General features: G+C 35.9%; 2 protein-coding genes across 6 annotated transcripts in view; one reads left to right on the forward strand and one right to left on the reverse strand.

Moving 5' to 3' along the window:
• The window catches only part of sip1 (septin interacting protein 1), a 43,701-nt gene extending 34,904 nt beyond the window's left edge, over window positions 1–8,797 (reverse strand). For all 4 annotated transcript variants that reach the window (XR_015535284.1, XR_015535283.1, XR_002544577.2 and 1 more), the window contains exon 1: window positions 8,647–8,797. The gene's annotated coding sequence lies outside the window, so the exon portion shown is untranslated. The remainder of the gene's footprint in view (window positions 1–8,646) is intronic.
• LOC110834405 (uncharacterized) overlaps window positions 1–16,490 on the forward strand; it is a 34,568-nt gene that overhangs the window by 9,085 nt on the left and 8,993 nt on the right. Inside the window, exons 1-2 of one of the 2 annotated variants that reach the window (XM_087349376.1) lie at window positions 7,087–7,213; window positions 8,897–16,486. In XM_087349376.1, coding sequence (XP_087205502.1) covers window positions 9,050–12,259 — 3,210 coding nt within the window. In that variant the 5' untranslated portion in view covers window positions 7,087–7,213; window positions 8,897–9,049 and the 3' untranslated portion in view covers window positions 12,260–16,486. Of the gene's footprint in view, window positions 1–7,069; window positions 7,214–8,896; window positions 16,487–16,490 lie in introns of those variants that run through there. The other variant, XM_022073521.2, reaches the window with a different exon arrangement.

Raw genomic sequence — 16,490 nt, forward strand, 5'->3', positions numbered from 1 at the left:
GTGAATATGTTAATCAGGGCTGTGTAGTCAGAGTCGGAAACAATTTTAGGTGGAGTCGGAGTCGATAAAAATGTACCGCCTCCGACCTCGATATAAAATCTTAAGAACAATTTCTATAAAGTGTGAGCCGCCGGTGGCCTCACTCTTAGGGAGATTCAACGACGCTTTAAGCCACAAAGAGTGGGAATAATGCTTTGTAACTATGGCTCCGATACCTTAAGAATACAGACTGTATACAAATAAAACGATTTCTGCAATAACCACTAGACGTATATTTAAATATAGGTTATAAGTCTAAAATATAGACTGATGATTCACGTGGTGGTGATGAAATCTCTTATGGTGCCATTTACCATTTAAGTATGTTTAATCTTTTTAATACATATTGAGCTTTTATGAAGGAGTCGGAGATTTTCGCATTCTTTCACCACAAATCCCATACGGACTGACCTGGTCGCAAACCCGGGTCTTCATGGTCAGAATTAGCTATGACACGGCGTGTAAAGTTATTTTTTCTGTCCCTGTAGAATTGGCCCCCAAAGTGGCCCACCTTCAACCCCCAGATGATCCATAAATACGGGGCACCGATGGATATAACTGCTGTTCTCATAAATCACTTGAAAGCTACGCTAATGTTATGATAAAATATAATTTAATCTCAAGGATTGGCTTATTTGCGTCTTCATCTGATGTTTCTGTACCACTACTTAATTGCGAAAAACACTCTTCGAACATTTTCAAAATGGAAGCTCATATCTAATGATTCGCGTTGTGCTTACGTGCAGTGGAAAAGACACAGTTGTTCGGCAGAAAGACGAACAAACCAGCTGGTTCTATGACTTGGAAAGGCACCAGAAAACCTGTTTAATATATGTTTCTCGTACAACATTTGAATAACGTAAGTCAAAATTCCCATTTAGTCACCGCCATAAATACACGTACTCGATGACAGACGAACCTTGAATGAATCTTGAAAGGGTAACCACGTAGACCAAATTACATAAATTGTGTATTTCTTTAAAGCTTTCGTGATAAGAGGTCATTTACATGCTGTGAGTTTATAATCTGACAAGAAGGTGAAATGTAACTTAGGCCTTTTTCAGCCCAAAAGAGAGCCATCTGTATACTGGTCACTATGAGAACCTCACATCCCATAATAATTTGTATATAATTCATAGGTATGTTTAAAATCTATCTCCATACGAAATGTAACATTACTAGCTCTGATGGTGTCAAATATAATCCTAAATTAAAATGTTCTGATGGTCGCTACGTTATCTTACGTTCTATAAAAATACCTTCGGTCAAGAAAAGTTGCAGAATTTTCAAAGACCCATTTTCAGTGTCCTCCCAATTCACAGGTTCGCGTGTCTTCCATGTTTTTATTATTTATTATATCATACATGCATAAGTCTCTAGTGACCTCCAGTGTCATGATACTGATACCGATTATCGTTGAAATAGGTCAGTTGGTTCAAACGCTCAAAGGGTGATGTCATAAGTCTACTTTTTTTTAAGAAACAAAATTACGCCAAAATTATTGTTCACTTTGTCCAGATAATTATGCAGCTCAATGATCATTGTCCTTCGCTACGTGTCTGTCCCTTATATGAACACAAGCAGGGTAAGAAAGGTGTTTCTTTAGTGAAAATACACGTGACCTCATATCTCCGTTTCTGGACCAAATGACGTCATATAACTTATTACCTTACCATACCGGTATCTCTGGTTGCGTAATTTTACTAAGTCCGTTAAGAAGACGACATGCAAATCGTAAAAATGGTATGAATATTGTGGGACTATTATTTTCTTTTCGCCGAATTCATACGTATTAAGCTAGATGTTTGCTTTTGGTGTTAATGTAATGACTCGTAAATACAGGTGATGTCATAGTACGGTAATGTAACGGAATAAGATCAGAGTTATAAATATTCAAAACATGTTTCTGATTAGAACTTTTACAACTTAAATTGTGCACGTGGCGATAAAATGGTATTCTCTAATTTATTTACAAAAGAGACAACAAAACTTAAATTAATATTTGGCATAGTGAAGAGAAACAAGACGAGTATTATTCAGTTTTAATGACGTGGCAGTTGTATGGAATAAATTTCTTCTTCGATTTTTAATAGAAACATAAAATGGGCTGGACCTGATTTCAAGAGAAATGCGTAAAGAATTTTACTCGGAAAACCAAACGGATCTTGGAGTACATGCAAGAATAACGTCTAAATGGATCTTAAGAGGGTAGATTTTGAGAATTTATGCTGGATTAACATGGTTGAAGACAGGAACCTGGGGTTCATTCTTTGTGAGCACGTGAACTAACCTTTACTAAACATACAAGACGGAAAATGTCTCAATCAGATGAAGTACTAATAGTTTACCTTCATCATGTACGTACGTGCTAATTCTGGTAAGAACTTATTTTCATTCACTAGACGTCTTTGGTTTATGTCCACTTATTCCCATGTACGAATACACTACATGGTTACCTGGTCGTACAGTCAGGGGGTAAAGAAATACGGATGACTCTCTTTCCACAGATTGTGTTCATAAGAACCTGGTATTAGACCTTATCGTGAGCCAGTTGAATCAATTCCATCCCTACACACACTGTTTCTGAATTACAAAGTCTACTGGAACAGAGAACCTTCATCTGTGACTGTAAATTAAGGGGCGTCTTTGTCTGAAATAGGCCTGGATGGAATTTTCTCACAGGCTGAGCTGTTATGGTTGGGGAGAGAGGTTTCCATAACGCACATTCACATTGATACTTGGGAGTCTAGGTCGCTTTTGTGAAAAATGATAGCGAGGGTTGCAGCTGCAGTGCAGTGCACTCGTGGAATGTTTCTTAATATTGAATATAATCACAGGTCTCTGGGTACGAATACGTATAAAATGACATGTCACCTTACCAACTAAAGCAATTCATGAGCAACTTTTCAGCTGTAGCACGAACTACGACTCAGGTTAATCTTGGGTAACGTGACTGCCTACACAATTCCTCTTTCGGGCTGGTAATTTTTTTTTTATTTAAGATTTTAGTCGCCAAAGAGACGACCCATTGCTGTCTGTCTGTGGTATCTTAAAGCAGTTTTATTTCTTCTTTGGCGACCGTGGATAAAGAGTTTCTGACCTGGCTCGTTTCAGAAGTACTTTCTGAAACAAATTTTTTTAAAAAAATGTCCTTCGACACTGAATGAGGGATCTGTGATTCGGTAAGACCCTCCTACCAGCAGATGAAAACAGAATACAAATCAGAAACATGGGTGCATACGTCGTTGACTCAAATCTGATTTTAACCTGCTATGTTATCCTGTTTTTCGAGTGGTCCAGAATCTTAACCCACTCCTTCAAGTTTTGAGACGAACTAATTTCTTGTCTGCACGTTCCCAGCAAAGTTCTGTCATGATTGCTACTGTTATTATTGCGATATGTCGAGACGATGTCTCTGTAGAACTGCAGCCCCTAATGGGGCCCATTGTCCAACCCCCAGATGATACATCAGTAAATATAAGCAGCGGTGATAGGGGTAAACAGGGCTTGGACAACCCAGTGACACTATATCTACCACAAATCCCCACGTGGTTGTTGCTACTGTACGGACCCTGTGTGGGTGTTAAATCTTATCTCGATATTTATTTTTTCAACAGAAAAATGTCTGGAACAAAATTGTGTGTTAAGATTTCCCGCGGATTGAAGATGAAAATTACAATTATTCTTTCCGATGAACCCCTGATGGTGTTCGTGAACCACAGTTTAGTAACCACTACTTTGAAATGCCAGTCTGCTAAGACCTTTGCTACAACCACAAAGGGAAGTCTTCTCTGCAATTCCAGTACCGAATGTAATAAGATGTTATTGTTCCTTATACGTTTCTGTACTCCGCCGAGTTAGGTTTCATTGCTTGGGGAACGGCAATTACGCGGTTCGCGTGAATGCATGATAAAACTGGTTATCCTTGACGTTAGACGCGTAATTGCAGCTAGGCGCCACATGACGGACTCCTGTTCTGTTTTCGCTTCGTATCCAGGACATTTAGAAAACAGTTAATGCACAAAGGAAGGCGTCCACGTTTTTTTTATTTAGTGTTCTGTCTGACGACAGGTCCATATGAACAGGATCCTTCCATCCTTTTCTCGGACTGGGACCTGTTCATATACGTTCTTGGCAGATGATCCAGAAGTGGTTTGCCATTGCCTTCTTCTGTGTGTGAATGGAGTAATTGTTGGGATGCCACGGAGGAAAACTCCGTGTTGCCTAGACCACGGCCTTGCCCAACACAAGTTATAAATTCGGGCACCGCCGGGAATCGAACCCGAGACCCCAGGATTACGTACCATTGTTTAATTCGACTAGCACGACCCGTTAAATTTCACGGGAATTTACCTTTTTCGTGCTCAACAGGAAAACAGTTTATTGCAGCATTATATTCGCAAATCGCAATGAACGTGTAAACTGCGTAAAATTTTCTTTCGGAAATAAATAAAACGTAAAAACTTCTTCACGGCTAATGCCAAACGCACCGACAAAAATAAAAAAAAAATGACTGCGAGACTGCGCCAGATCCTACCAAAGCATCGGTTTGCACATCTTGCTGCCAGAGTCGCAACCGTCAGAACTTGATTACCATTCGCAAGCCTACAGTCAAGCGTGACGGACATTGGCTCTTATATCCACACAAGTAGGATTTCGACTGACAAAACTTCAATATTATCTGTTAGCTCTTAAAAGAAACAAAACAATTTTTCCCACAGAGTGTATTTATATGTTTTGTACGATTCTCAGAATTTTCAGAAATTATTTCCTTCAACTGCATTAACCAACTGATCTTTGTAATGGTAAAGTGTTGTGTTTTCTTTGCAGTATGGATTGAATTTTTAAATAATGTTTACACGAGCTTTGGCTTCAAAAGGTTAACATTCAGTGTGTTCTAAGAAGTTGAAACACGAAGATTTCTGTCTTCTGGGTTATTGCGCTGTGTAGTCTGGTCGATGTTAACCAACGTTTCAGAGGTCATACTGCCTCCGTTATCAGGGCGATGAATTGATGACGGAGGCAGTATGACCTCTGAAACGTTGGTTAACATCGACCAGACTACACAGCGCAATAACCCAGAAGACAGAAATCTTCATATTCACCGCTGTGAGAACCTCAAGTCTTACAAGTTGAAACACATCAAACAATAGTTGTAATACCAGTTTCGGTTTCATTTTGTATTCTAAGCAGGCTACTGGTTTTCCTTCTTTCTTCTTTCAAGACACTTGTGATTACTCGCTGCAAAGGTACTCGGCAATACGGAAACCCCACAGCCTTAAGTCACAATCTCTGTTGTGGACAGACTAATGAAAATCACACACAGAAATTTGTCTTTCATTTCATTAGCTTTGCGTCATTAAAAATGGTCCACGTGTAAACTGTATCATAATGAGAAATTTGTATTTTTACGTTGTGTGCCAATATTTTGTATACTGAGCGGTTCTGGAAAAAAAATGCATGAAGTTGAGTTTGATGTCCATTCAAGTAGTGCGTGATACAGACTAAAATGAAATTGACCTGATAATCTTTAGTATAGGCTCGTAATACTGACATCATCAAAATCTGGTCTAAGTAATGCCCAGGTCTGTAATCAACATGGTGACTTGAAACCTATGCACAGTTCATAACATCTGAGGTCCTCACAGCAATGAAAATGTTGATGTTGTTCTTATGGGTTATCATGTAGACTTGTAGGTAGATACCAGTGTTTCAGAGAAACAAACTGACTCCATTTTCACAACCCAGAAGAACAACATTGACACATTGAGATAGTTTGATTATCTTCTTCTTCTCCTTCTATGGCTCTGCGGTCCGCATTCGGTCCATGGCCTCCTCAATTCTCCTCTTCCATTCGGTCCTCTGTTAGGTCCGTCTGTCCGAGGCTTTGATCGAGGTCTCGAAACATCTTCCTTTTTATGGTGCAAGGTTGTTGGCCTTGCGACCAACCGCCAACCTGGAGGACCAGGGTACCTCTCCCCCTCGACCAATCTGGCTACGGAGGCCATACCGGTAGCTCTTGGGGTCACTGAGGTACTCAAGCCCCACCAAGTTTGATTATACACATAAGTAATTAAAAGTACTTGTTCAAATATTAATTATACTATGAAATTACTTTTTGCAAAATTGTAATACTTAAATTATTAGTAAATTTCAGACTTAAATAACAAATTTTCCATGGTTCATAAAAATTTAATATTCGAGAGAGAGACATACTTTTGATCATCCTGAATTTCCTTTCTCTACAACAGAAACCACTGCTGTTATTACCACCTGTAGTCTTTGACATTACAGGTTCTTATCTTGCACAGAAAATGATCGGTGAAACATTTACCTGCATGTTATATAACTATTTCAGCAAACACAGCATCTTCTTTATTTACTTTTGAAATTTGTAACAACTTTAACTAGTTCGATATTTGAAAACACAGTTCTTTGTATAAGGACTTATTTCTAATCACATTGTACCACCAAAGTACTTCAGTTGAGATTTTTGTTTCTTGTAGTAGCAAATATGAAGATTACAGTCTTCTGGGTGTTGTGTCATGTACAGGTTGGATGGGAAGTAAGTAGGCATTAAATAATCGCTATGCATTGGAAATATAGAGGTTATAACCATTTCTCAATGCCTACTTACTTCCCACCCACCCTGTAGTCTGGTATAAGTTTACCAGCATGGCCCTGATGATGGAGGCAGCAAGTACTTCTAAAACATCAGTAGATTTCTACCATACTACACGGTACAACACCCCAGAAGACAGCCATGTTCACCATAAAATTACCGAAGAACACAGATTTCAGAAATGTATTTATGTTAACAATTTGTATAGGTATTTCAAACAAATGAGTTACAAGCTGTGGGTAAGAAATAATAAATGTAACACTTGTCATCTCAGCAACTTTCTTAGCCAGAAAGTTATAATTTCCTGAATATATGCATGTTCTTTCCTGACTTCTTGAGTCTGAAAGGGATACGAAGTATGCGTTCTTCCGAACGTTTTGAATACCTTGTTTCTCATTTGTTCTACAGGAACAGTATGAGTGTGAGAGGAATATTGCAAAATGAGTGAGACCACAAAATCAACAGAGAGAAACCAAAGCAAATACATCATCATGAAGAATGACAGAAATAACCTAGTGTCACTAAAAGTCCTGCTGTTTTGTTTCTTTGGAGGTGAGTATACATTGCTTATACATGCACCACTGTTCTGATTGGCCTTTGGAAAAGGTACAGGTTCAAAGACATAACCGATGTATCTGTATCACATCAACAAAATGGTAGAAAAAGTACAGGTACAGTGAACATGCAAATAAGAAGAAACATTATTATTGAATTTCAGAGCTTCCTTCCTTCAAGTAGGTCGTATGATGAATTAACTCTATGACAGTCTTCTTCTTGAGCAAGTAGTAATTATTATCTGGTCAAGAAATTCACTATTTTCATGGAACATGAAAGTCATGTCTGTGTTCACAGATATCTGCCATTGGACAAGCTAAATCCATTCCATACCTTCATACCCTGTTTTTCTAAGGTCCATTTTAATATTATCTCAAGAATGTCTACTTTCTTGAGGTTTTCTAACCAAAACTTTATATGTATTTCTTATCTCTCCATACCCTAGCCTTCACATTCTCCTTGATTTATAACCTGAATATTAAGTGAGGAGAAACAATCGTGAAGTTCCTCATTCTGTAATTTTCTTCCATAGATTATTTTTTTTTATTTCTGTCTAACACACTCATAATCCCATTCCCTCAGACACAGATCAAAGTTCACACCAATAAAAAGTCAGCAGATGACGATGACAAAAGAATGGGTAAATTTTTAGTTTTAAATGCTCTAGTCTTAAGGTAACTGGACTGAAGATTTTGTCTTGTGTTTTGGTATCAAAACATGAATGTATAGTTTTTTCTGCATTTATTTCTATACCAATATCTTTACTAGTTTCTAATAGGGTTTCTGTATTTTATCCTAGTTTCCTTGGTGAAAAAAGTGGGTTAATTTGTTACAAATAAGAGTTACTAATGTAATGTTAAACAGGTGAAACATATCAAATATAAATAGGTATTGGAATTGAGTAATAGATAAAATTACATTACATTGTGCTTAATGGTTAAAACTCTCATTATAGTATTCTCAGGGCAGATAAAACATGGCAGCAAAGACAGGCTAGCCATTTTGCTCAAATGTAGAAGCAACAGATTCATACAAAATATTAAAGACAAAATTAGACTGAGATGGAGATGTGAGACTAACACTGAAAAGTAGCATAGGAAATAAATATGTGGTAATGTCAACTGCATAAACCTGACTCAGAATGGGGTTCAAAGACGACTGTAGATGTATGGAAGAGCTAGTTTTATGTGACACATCTGTAGCACGTATTTAGAAAGTCAGTTTCTTCAATGATTATTATCATGCATCTATGTCAAATTCATAGTTTAGAGAAAAGAAGATAGTGCTGCATTGCTTATAGCCTGCATATGAAACTCTGCCATTGAAACAATGGTCCCCTTGAAGTAGCAATGCATTATCTACACTATGAAATATTAAAAGAACAGTCACTTTAAACTGCCGAAATTAATGTTGTTGTTATCCAAACTTACCTGATCTGCTTGTAGGGTTGTTTGGAAGTGTTATATCACAAATGAGCTCTTGTCAGTGTAAGAATACGTTCCAGTTCCTGGTAGGACGATTGGCTTCGAAACATTTAAACTGTGTTTGAAATAGAAAACCCGCCATTTGAAAAGACCTACGTGCACACACGAGATAAATTTCCCTGTGCAATCTATATTCATGTAGGAAGGTAAATTTTCATCCTGGCATGAGAGAACTAATAACATATATTTCCACTAGGTGGCGGAGCAATCAGGCTACGAGCATCGTACCACGGAGTCTTTCCGCGCATCATTAATCTGTGCGTTAAAAGAATGTTCTCGTTTCTATAAACTGTGCTATTTTGGATGGTGTATTGCTATTAAAACGTGTTAAGCTGTTTTAAAGTAAAATATGTCACTAAAGTATCGTTTGGTTTCTAAACGAAAGAAGGATTTTAACAGTAAATTAAGCGAGTTAAAATATGAAGCTGACAGTATTTTAAAATATGTGACAGATATAATTGATGAAGGAAATGCAATAACAACGGAGCTTGAAACAGTGACAGATGTAATTTTCCTTCAGAGATATCCTGTCGTCATTGGAAAATTAAACAGTCTCTTGAATAAATTAGTGCGCGTGAACTGTAACATAGAACTAAGTGCTAGTGAGGATGAAGTGGAAGAAAGCATACAGAATGATCGTTATGTTACAGGACAGCCGTCACTGCTTAGTGATTATGAACCAGTAATAACAGAAAATGAAATTGAGTCTAGTGCTGCGCGTAATAACCCTGACGTTTCTTCAGAATGTTCGCCTTCATCGTCTTCGAATATTGCATTCGTATGCCCCATACAAGAAGGTGATATTTTAGATATGTGTTACCTTGATGGAGACACTCCTTACAACTTCTGGTTGCATTACTATCAAACCAAATCACTTGATTATTTGAACAAAACTATGTTGACTCGCTACCATAATAAACAGTTGCATCCGTATGTTATGTCATTGCAGTACACTTGTAGATGTGTGTGCGCTTTTGATGGTGAAAAGTGTTTTCGTGGTGAAATTCTTAGTATTCATTTGGATCAACCTGTTCGATTCACAATACTTGATGTCGACAGTGGTAGGATGCAAATAATTGAACAAGTCAGAGTTTTCAGACTTGATGAAGATCTTTCAGAAATTCCTGTCCAAGCTTTAAATTGTCGCTTGCAGGGGGAATTAGGTGATCCTTTGTTGTGGAATGATAAGGTAATTCCTCTGTTCCATCAGGTCCTTGCAGAATCAGAATTAGTTGTGACTGTTTGTGGAAAGATTGAACAAGATGTACCCCTGTATTTGGTTGAGATTGACTGCCATAATGATGAACGAATAAATAATAAGATTGAACTGAACAAGTGGATTATACATTCTGTATTTCCCAGATTGGAAGAAATGAAGGAAAAATTCACAGGTGATGATATATTAAAATCCCTTTATGTATATTTAGACCCTGTCACAAGAGATAATGAAGAATCTACAGAGCAGGCCTTACACACAAGGAGTTCCTTTCTTACAGACATATCAAGGCCTTCAACTCAGTTACTAAACTTAACATCATTACACTGTCCTGCAATATTAATCATGGATCAAAATCAGCCTCACAATCTGGGTCAAGAAGAACCTTCATTACTAAATCAGACAAAGAAAGATACTCTGTTGAAGCATAACCTTAAAACTCCAACTGCTTCATCAACAGAAAACTTGAATATACCCATAAACACTAAGCATTCATTGCCAAAGATGAATCTTAAATCACCCTCACAAACAACACTTGATGAGAATGAAACAAGTAACATGAATTGCTTGACACACAGTTCCATCTCCTATATGCCAGCTTCATGTTCTATAAGTAGCGGCTTAACTTCAGAACTTGTGCCACTTACACCAGAAAAAGAAAGTATTTCCCTTCATCAATCAGTACTTATACCCTCAGTTGGGCACACTTACAAGGCAATGTTATCTCATATTGAGGACCCAGGTGAGTTTTATATCCACATATTGTGTGAAGACAACTTTAAAATTGACAAACTTCGAAATGAGATGAATCAGTATTACAGTAGAGTCAAAGTTAAGTTTAAATCAAAGAAAGTAGCAAAATATAGTGTTGGCTCATTCTGTGCTGCATTTTATGATGCTGACAAGCACTGGTATAGAGCACAAATTGTTGATTGGAATCAAGACAATGATGGTGATCCAGTGAGCATAAAATATGTTGATTATGGGAACCAGTCTTCAGTACACTTCTCTGTGTTACAACCACTGACAGCTGAGTTTACAGAGTTGCCAATTTGTGCTAGACAATGCCATTTGGCCAAGATCCATCCCTGCACTTCAACACAGGATAGAATATCAAAGTGTTGGTCACAAAGTGCAATAAATGAGTTCATGAATCTTGTGAATATACAGTCACTTTACTCTGTTGTTGTGTTGGAATGCAGTGGAGATAGTGTGTGCTCACTTCCAGTCCTTCTACAGGACTGCCAAAATGACGGCTGCATTAATAAATGTATGGTTGAACTTGGTTATGCTGTAAGTTTTTCTCCTGTTGACTTTTCATTATATGCTGCACAGAGGAAGGAACAAGAAGTATCATCTACATCAGAAGACCAAAATGCACAAAATCTAAACGCTGAGAATGACAGGCATAAGGATTTCTCAGAATCAGAAGAGGTTATGTATGACCAGGATCCAATGTCTGAAGATTACTTTTCAGAATCAAATACTCTGTATCATGATGATGAAGATGCATGCTATGCTGTAACAGGCTACAAGCCACAAGATGAGAAAAGGATCTGTAAATTCTATGCTCAGAAAGGCAGGTGTTTTAAAGGTGAAAATTGTCTGAAGGAGCATTCATATCCACACCCAGGTGGCTGGACAACTGATAAAGAACGTATGTTCAAAGAAGCATTTTGTGAGCTTGCACTGCCAGATTTACAAGACAAAATAATGTTGCAGGTAACATGCGTAACAAAAGTCAATACATTCTTTGCAGTAATTTGTGATGAGTGTCCAAGCAGCTCTGACAAAATGCATATCAGAAGACTAGATGTGGAAGATGAAGAAAAAGAAGAAACGTTGGTAACGTTAAATAATCATCTGAATGAGGAATATAATGTGAAGGCCTTGCGAAGATGTGTTGTTACACCAGCTCATGGTCAGATAGTTGTTGCTCGTTTCAGTATTGATGGCCGCTTTTATAGGGCTAGAGTTTTGGATTATTCACATGGAAAATTTTTTGTTTTTTATGTCGATCATGGAAATAGGGAATGGGTGAGTAAATCAAATGTTTGTGGTATAGAGAGAAAATACCTGCATTTACCATTCCAGGCAATTCATTGTGTACTAGCAAATGTGGATGATGTAAGTGAAAGTTTTGAAGCAAAAGAGTTCTTTGCAAGTTTGGTAAATAATAAGATATTTCATGCTCAAGTCATTGCACGGCAATGTCATATGTCTAGACTGGAGGTACTGCTCTGGGATGAAAATGGTGATGATGTGGGAGCTCATATTATCCAGAAGAACTATGGAAAGGAACGTATCTATAGTACTCACGTCACTGTGGCTCATGGGAATTGACCTTGCTGTGGCAGCTGTATTTTGTTTTTAACCAAAGAATTCCAGATATCAATCTTTATTTAACCACAGTCCTTGATACACAAATTTAAAGAAGGCTTTACTAAGAAAGTATGAGAACCAACTTTTATTTTAGTACAATTTTGGGGTATTGGTAACATATCAGTGAGACTTTTCAAATGAGTACATTTGAATAAAGCTTTTATGTTGTAGCTCTTCTATTAATAATGTAACATTTGGTGATAAAAATTAGAAATGTTATATTACATGTGAAATTTGACTTTTTCATTAGTAGATTATCTATTCAGCTCTTGACGATTTTACTTTGTTACATATGTATGAATAAAATGCATATTTTGCTAACTTAATCTGAAAGGGGACAAATGTTATTTTGAGTTTTAGAAGACGCAAATTATTTTCCACTTTGTTAGGACAATAAAAAAAAAGGACAAAAAATAAATTAAGATCTCAGACTTCAGTTTATATTAAGTTGTTTGTGTGTTCATGTAGTTACATAATACCAGTGCTGAAAACAGTTTTGTTTCACTTTTTTTTCAACCATAATAAAGTATCACAGTTCAAACAGAAGTTCCAAAGCAGAGCAATTCCTATGGCTTAGTAGTTATCTCAGCTGGGATAGTAGGAAGATATATTGCTCCTAATGATTAAGATATCTTGCCAATTTCCCCACTTCCATCATTGATTTAACTTGTAGTGCATTCAGAAGACAAGAGTTTATAATAATAAGCAACTAAACATCAACAATAATATATACAGTTTGCTCCAAAAAGATAAATACAGCAGCAACTTCAGTGGCCGCTTGTCAGCTGTGCCACAAAAGTAATGGTGGTCATTTCAAATGCCTGCACTAGATTTGCTAATACACTAAGTGCTAACACTGGCATATGTAATGGTTTAGTTTATTGAAATGTCCTTATTTCATTCATTGAATGTGTTTATATATTTTTTGGGACATTCTGTATAAAGCACATTTGCTGCACAAAGTGAAATTTTGTATTCAACTTGCAGCTTTGCACTTTTCCACTTCAAAATACATCATCAAATTTCCTACCTTATGGTCTGAAGGGATAACTGGAGAAAATATGAAACAGATTAATTTATTATGAAGTGGTCTTTCTCAGGGTTGTGAGATACCAAAAAAGGGTAAAGTGGAGGAAGCATGGGGAGCATAACAGAAAATAGAAAGTGTAAACACTATAAGGTGTGACATACATTAGTTCTCAAAATCTGCTCTCTAAATTGGCAAATCTTAAAAAAAAGACGTCTGAATCAGATGATACTTTTGCTTCATCTAAATACCGTACAAAAATAACAAAACTTCATGTGCCTTAAAATTCACACAAATTTGTTTTAATTCAGTGGCTTCCATACAATTGATTGTTTACAGTTATGTACATTTTATGAAGATGAAATACTTTTATAAAATAGAAGTATAAATTGTTTTATAAAAAGCATTTCATGAAATAATAGTTACTATTTTTAATGCCCATAATTTTTATCATTTCAGTGTTATCAATGCCATCTAAAGGGAACGTCCCCTATACTTCAAATAACCCGCCATTTGATGACTTATTCATATTAACTTTTATTGTTCTCCAGGTATTTCCTTGGTTCATAGAATTTTTACATACTGATAAATAAACATAATGACAGATATGCAATCATGCAATTTTATGTTGCTGCTGTTACATTTTGAACTGCTCTGAACAGTGTATTTAGTTTTTATTTTGTTATATATACTTGATACATTGTATAAATCAATGGCAACATGATGTGGTGATTCAATTTTCATTATCAATTACGTGCATCTCATTATCCATTTCAGTTAAAAATAGTCAGGTTATTTATGACAGAATTTTAAAACCTTACTGTATAATTAAATTAATTATGTTAAATGATTTTTTGTACTCTTTGAATTATGCACTTAATTATCAGCTTTTTATAATCCTAGTTGTATTTATTGTTTGTTCTTAAAACAATAATTACAGAATAGTTTATTCAGTTGTGCTTTTTAATATTGCCCCACATGTTTTTGTTATATATCACAGTTCGAAATAAATGTGTTTTAGAAGTATAAAAAATGTATATTTTTTTTCAATATCCCACTTTCTTTGATTCATATCACAGCCATTGTTTAATGTATAAATTTGGCTTTTGACAATAAGCAGCTTAGAATGTTCAAGGATTTCTTGAACATGTCACAAAAAGTTTTGTGTCACCTATTTTCCTAACCATGAAATTGCTAGAAACTCCATCATACCCTTTCTCAACTATACAGTTACTCCCAATTGGATACCATCAGCTTCTCTGTTTCCAATCATGTCAATCCCCTCTCATTTATCTCCCACTGCCAGATATATGCATATGAGTGCTTCCTTAACTCTCAGAGAGATTCACCCTGAAGATGGCAACTTGCAGTGTTTTCCAAAAGCATTCTATGTGATTTATTCCTGAAAAGCTGAAGTTTCTTAGGGATGGTTTACAGTGTTTTATTATGTTGCTGATTCCTGTGCAGAACAAGTATGTCTTAACGTAATATCTGAATGATGAGAAGATGAAGTCAACCATAACTTGTCTGACACAAATACTATGAATGGCACAAAATTAACATTATAACATAATTAATTTACTCATTCTTATCAACTTGGTGAACAGCATGAGTCACAAGACATTAAGCCAACTCTTTGTTTCTTCTAACGGTGGGTAACGAGATTAAAAGGGCTCTGTGTCTTACAAACTAATGAAATGTAGCGAAATCCTGTAAGTACCAAGAAGGGGGGGGGGGGGGAAGATAGCATCACACCGTAGTGTTTTAAGTGGAATGGGCATGGATTTATTTTTTTTCCTCTGGGCTTGACTGATATATATATATATGAAGAAATTAAAGAACAAAAGGATAAATATAAGTCTTAAAAAAGTTTCCTTCAAGGTACTGGGCAAAACAGAACTGGATAATTACAGGTCTAAACATATATAATAAAGACACCGCAGAAGCAATTAAGAGATAGAACAATCACATGAAAGGTGTCAGTAGTATAAAATAAAACATTTAGCAAAATGTTGGATACAAAAAGCGAATAGAGAATCATGAGGGACATTCATTATCAGAATAGACGATGATTCTATATGGAAATCAGAATATAGCAGTAAAGCTAACTAAATATTAAAAATGGAAGTGACAACATGAATTAAGGTAAGAAGTTAACTTTACACAAATTTTTGGCAGGGTTAAAAGTAAAACTGGAAAAGAAGCAACAAGAAATTGAAAGGCCACAGGAGCAGGTGGAATCAACACTGAACTGTACGTCAGTATCTACGCTTAATTGTTGGTGATCAAGTGGTACTAACAAAAGCGTGCTACTAAGTCCAGACAGATCCAATTTCCCTAAGACCTATTTAATATTTTCACATCAGTCTGGTCCATTTACATATTTAGGAATTATTAATAATATAGTCATTTATTAATTTTTAATAACTCATACATAGGACAGAAAAATAATATAATTGCAAAAAGGAATATATAACAATTTAGTTTTGTAGTTTAAATGCGTCATGTTTGTGCTTAATTCAGTAGTATATTTATTTATTTCCGTCAGTACACAAACTTAGTTGTTAAAATTGGTGTTATTAAAGCTAAGAAACAACCTACAAAAATGAAAACTACAAAACAAACAAATCAACGATATTTGCATTAATAAATATACATTAGTTTTAAAAGACGAAAATAGCCTGAAGATGATGCAGTTGCATTGAAACATGTTGTGAAATAAAATAATGTGCGCTAAAATTGTAACATCGTAATAGCGATGATAAGCGCCAAATTATAAAGTTTTAGCTTTAATAACACCAATTTTAACAACTAAGTTTGTGTACTGACGGAAATAAATAAATATACTACTGAACAATTTAGTTATTGATATAAATTTAAGCTCTGAAGTCCCTAAAATATATATTCACCATATATGTGTACTGTGAATAGAAAACTGGTATGAGAACACTGGTTTATGCTACTCTGAATTCAGTATGTGTCTTAACATCTTCAGAGTAATGATATCCTGTTTGAAGTAGTTCTTCAGTATATATGAATTATGATCGGTGAAAAGAAATGTGATGGCATTCTGCCCCTTTCCAGGTCCAGTGAATATAAATTTTGGAATAAGATTCAGTAAATTTCATTACATTTTTCTTTTCAGTACCACATAATTAACAACTT

The sequence above is a fragment of the Zootermopsis nevadensis genome, unplaced genomic scaffold (genome assembly GCF_977971745.1).
Source record: "Zootermopsis nevadensis isolate Lab colony 2312 unplaced genomic scaffold, Znev_1.0 Znev_ptg000016l, whole genome shotgun sequence".
Lineage (NCBI taxonomy): Eukaryota > Metazoa > Arthropoda > Insecta > Blattodea > Termopsidae > Zootermopsis > Zootermopsis nevadensis.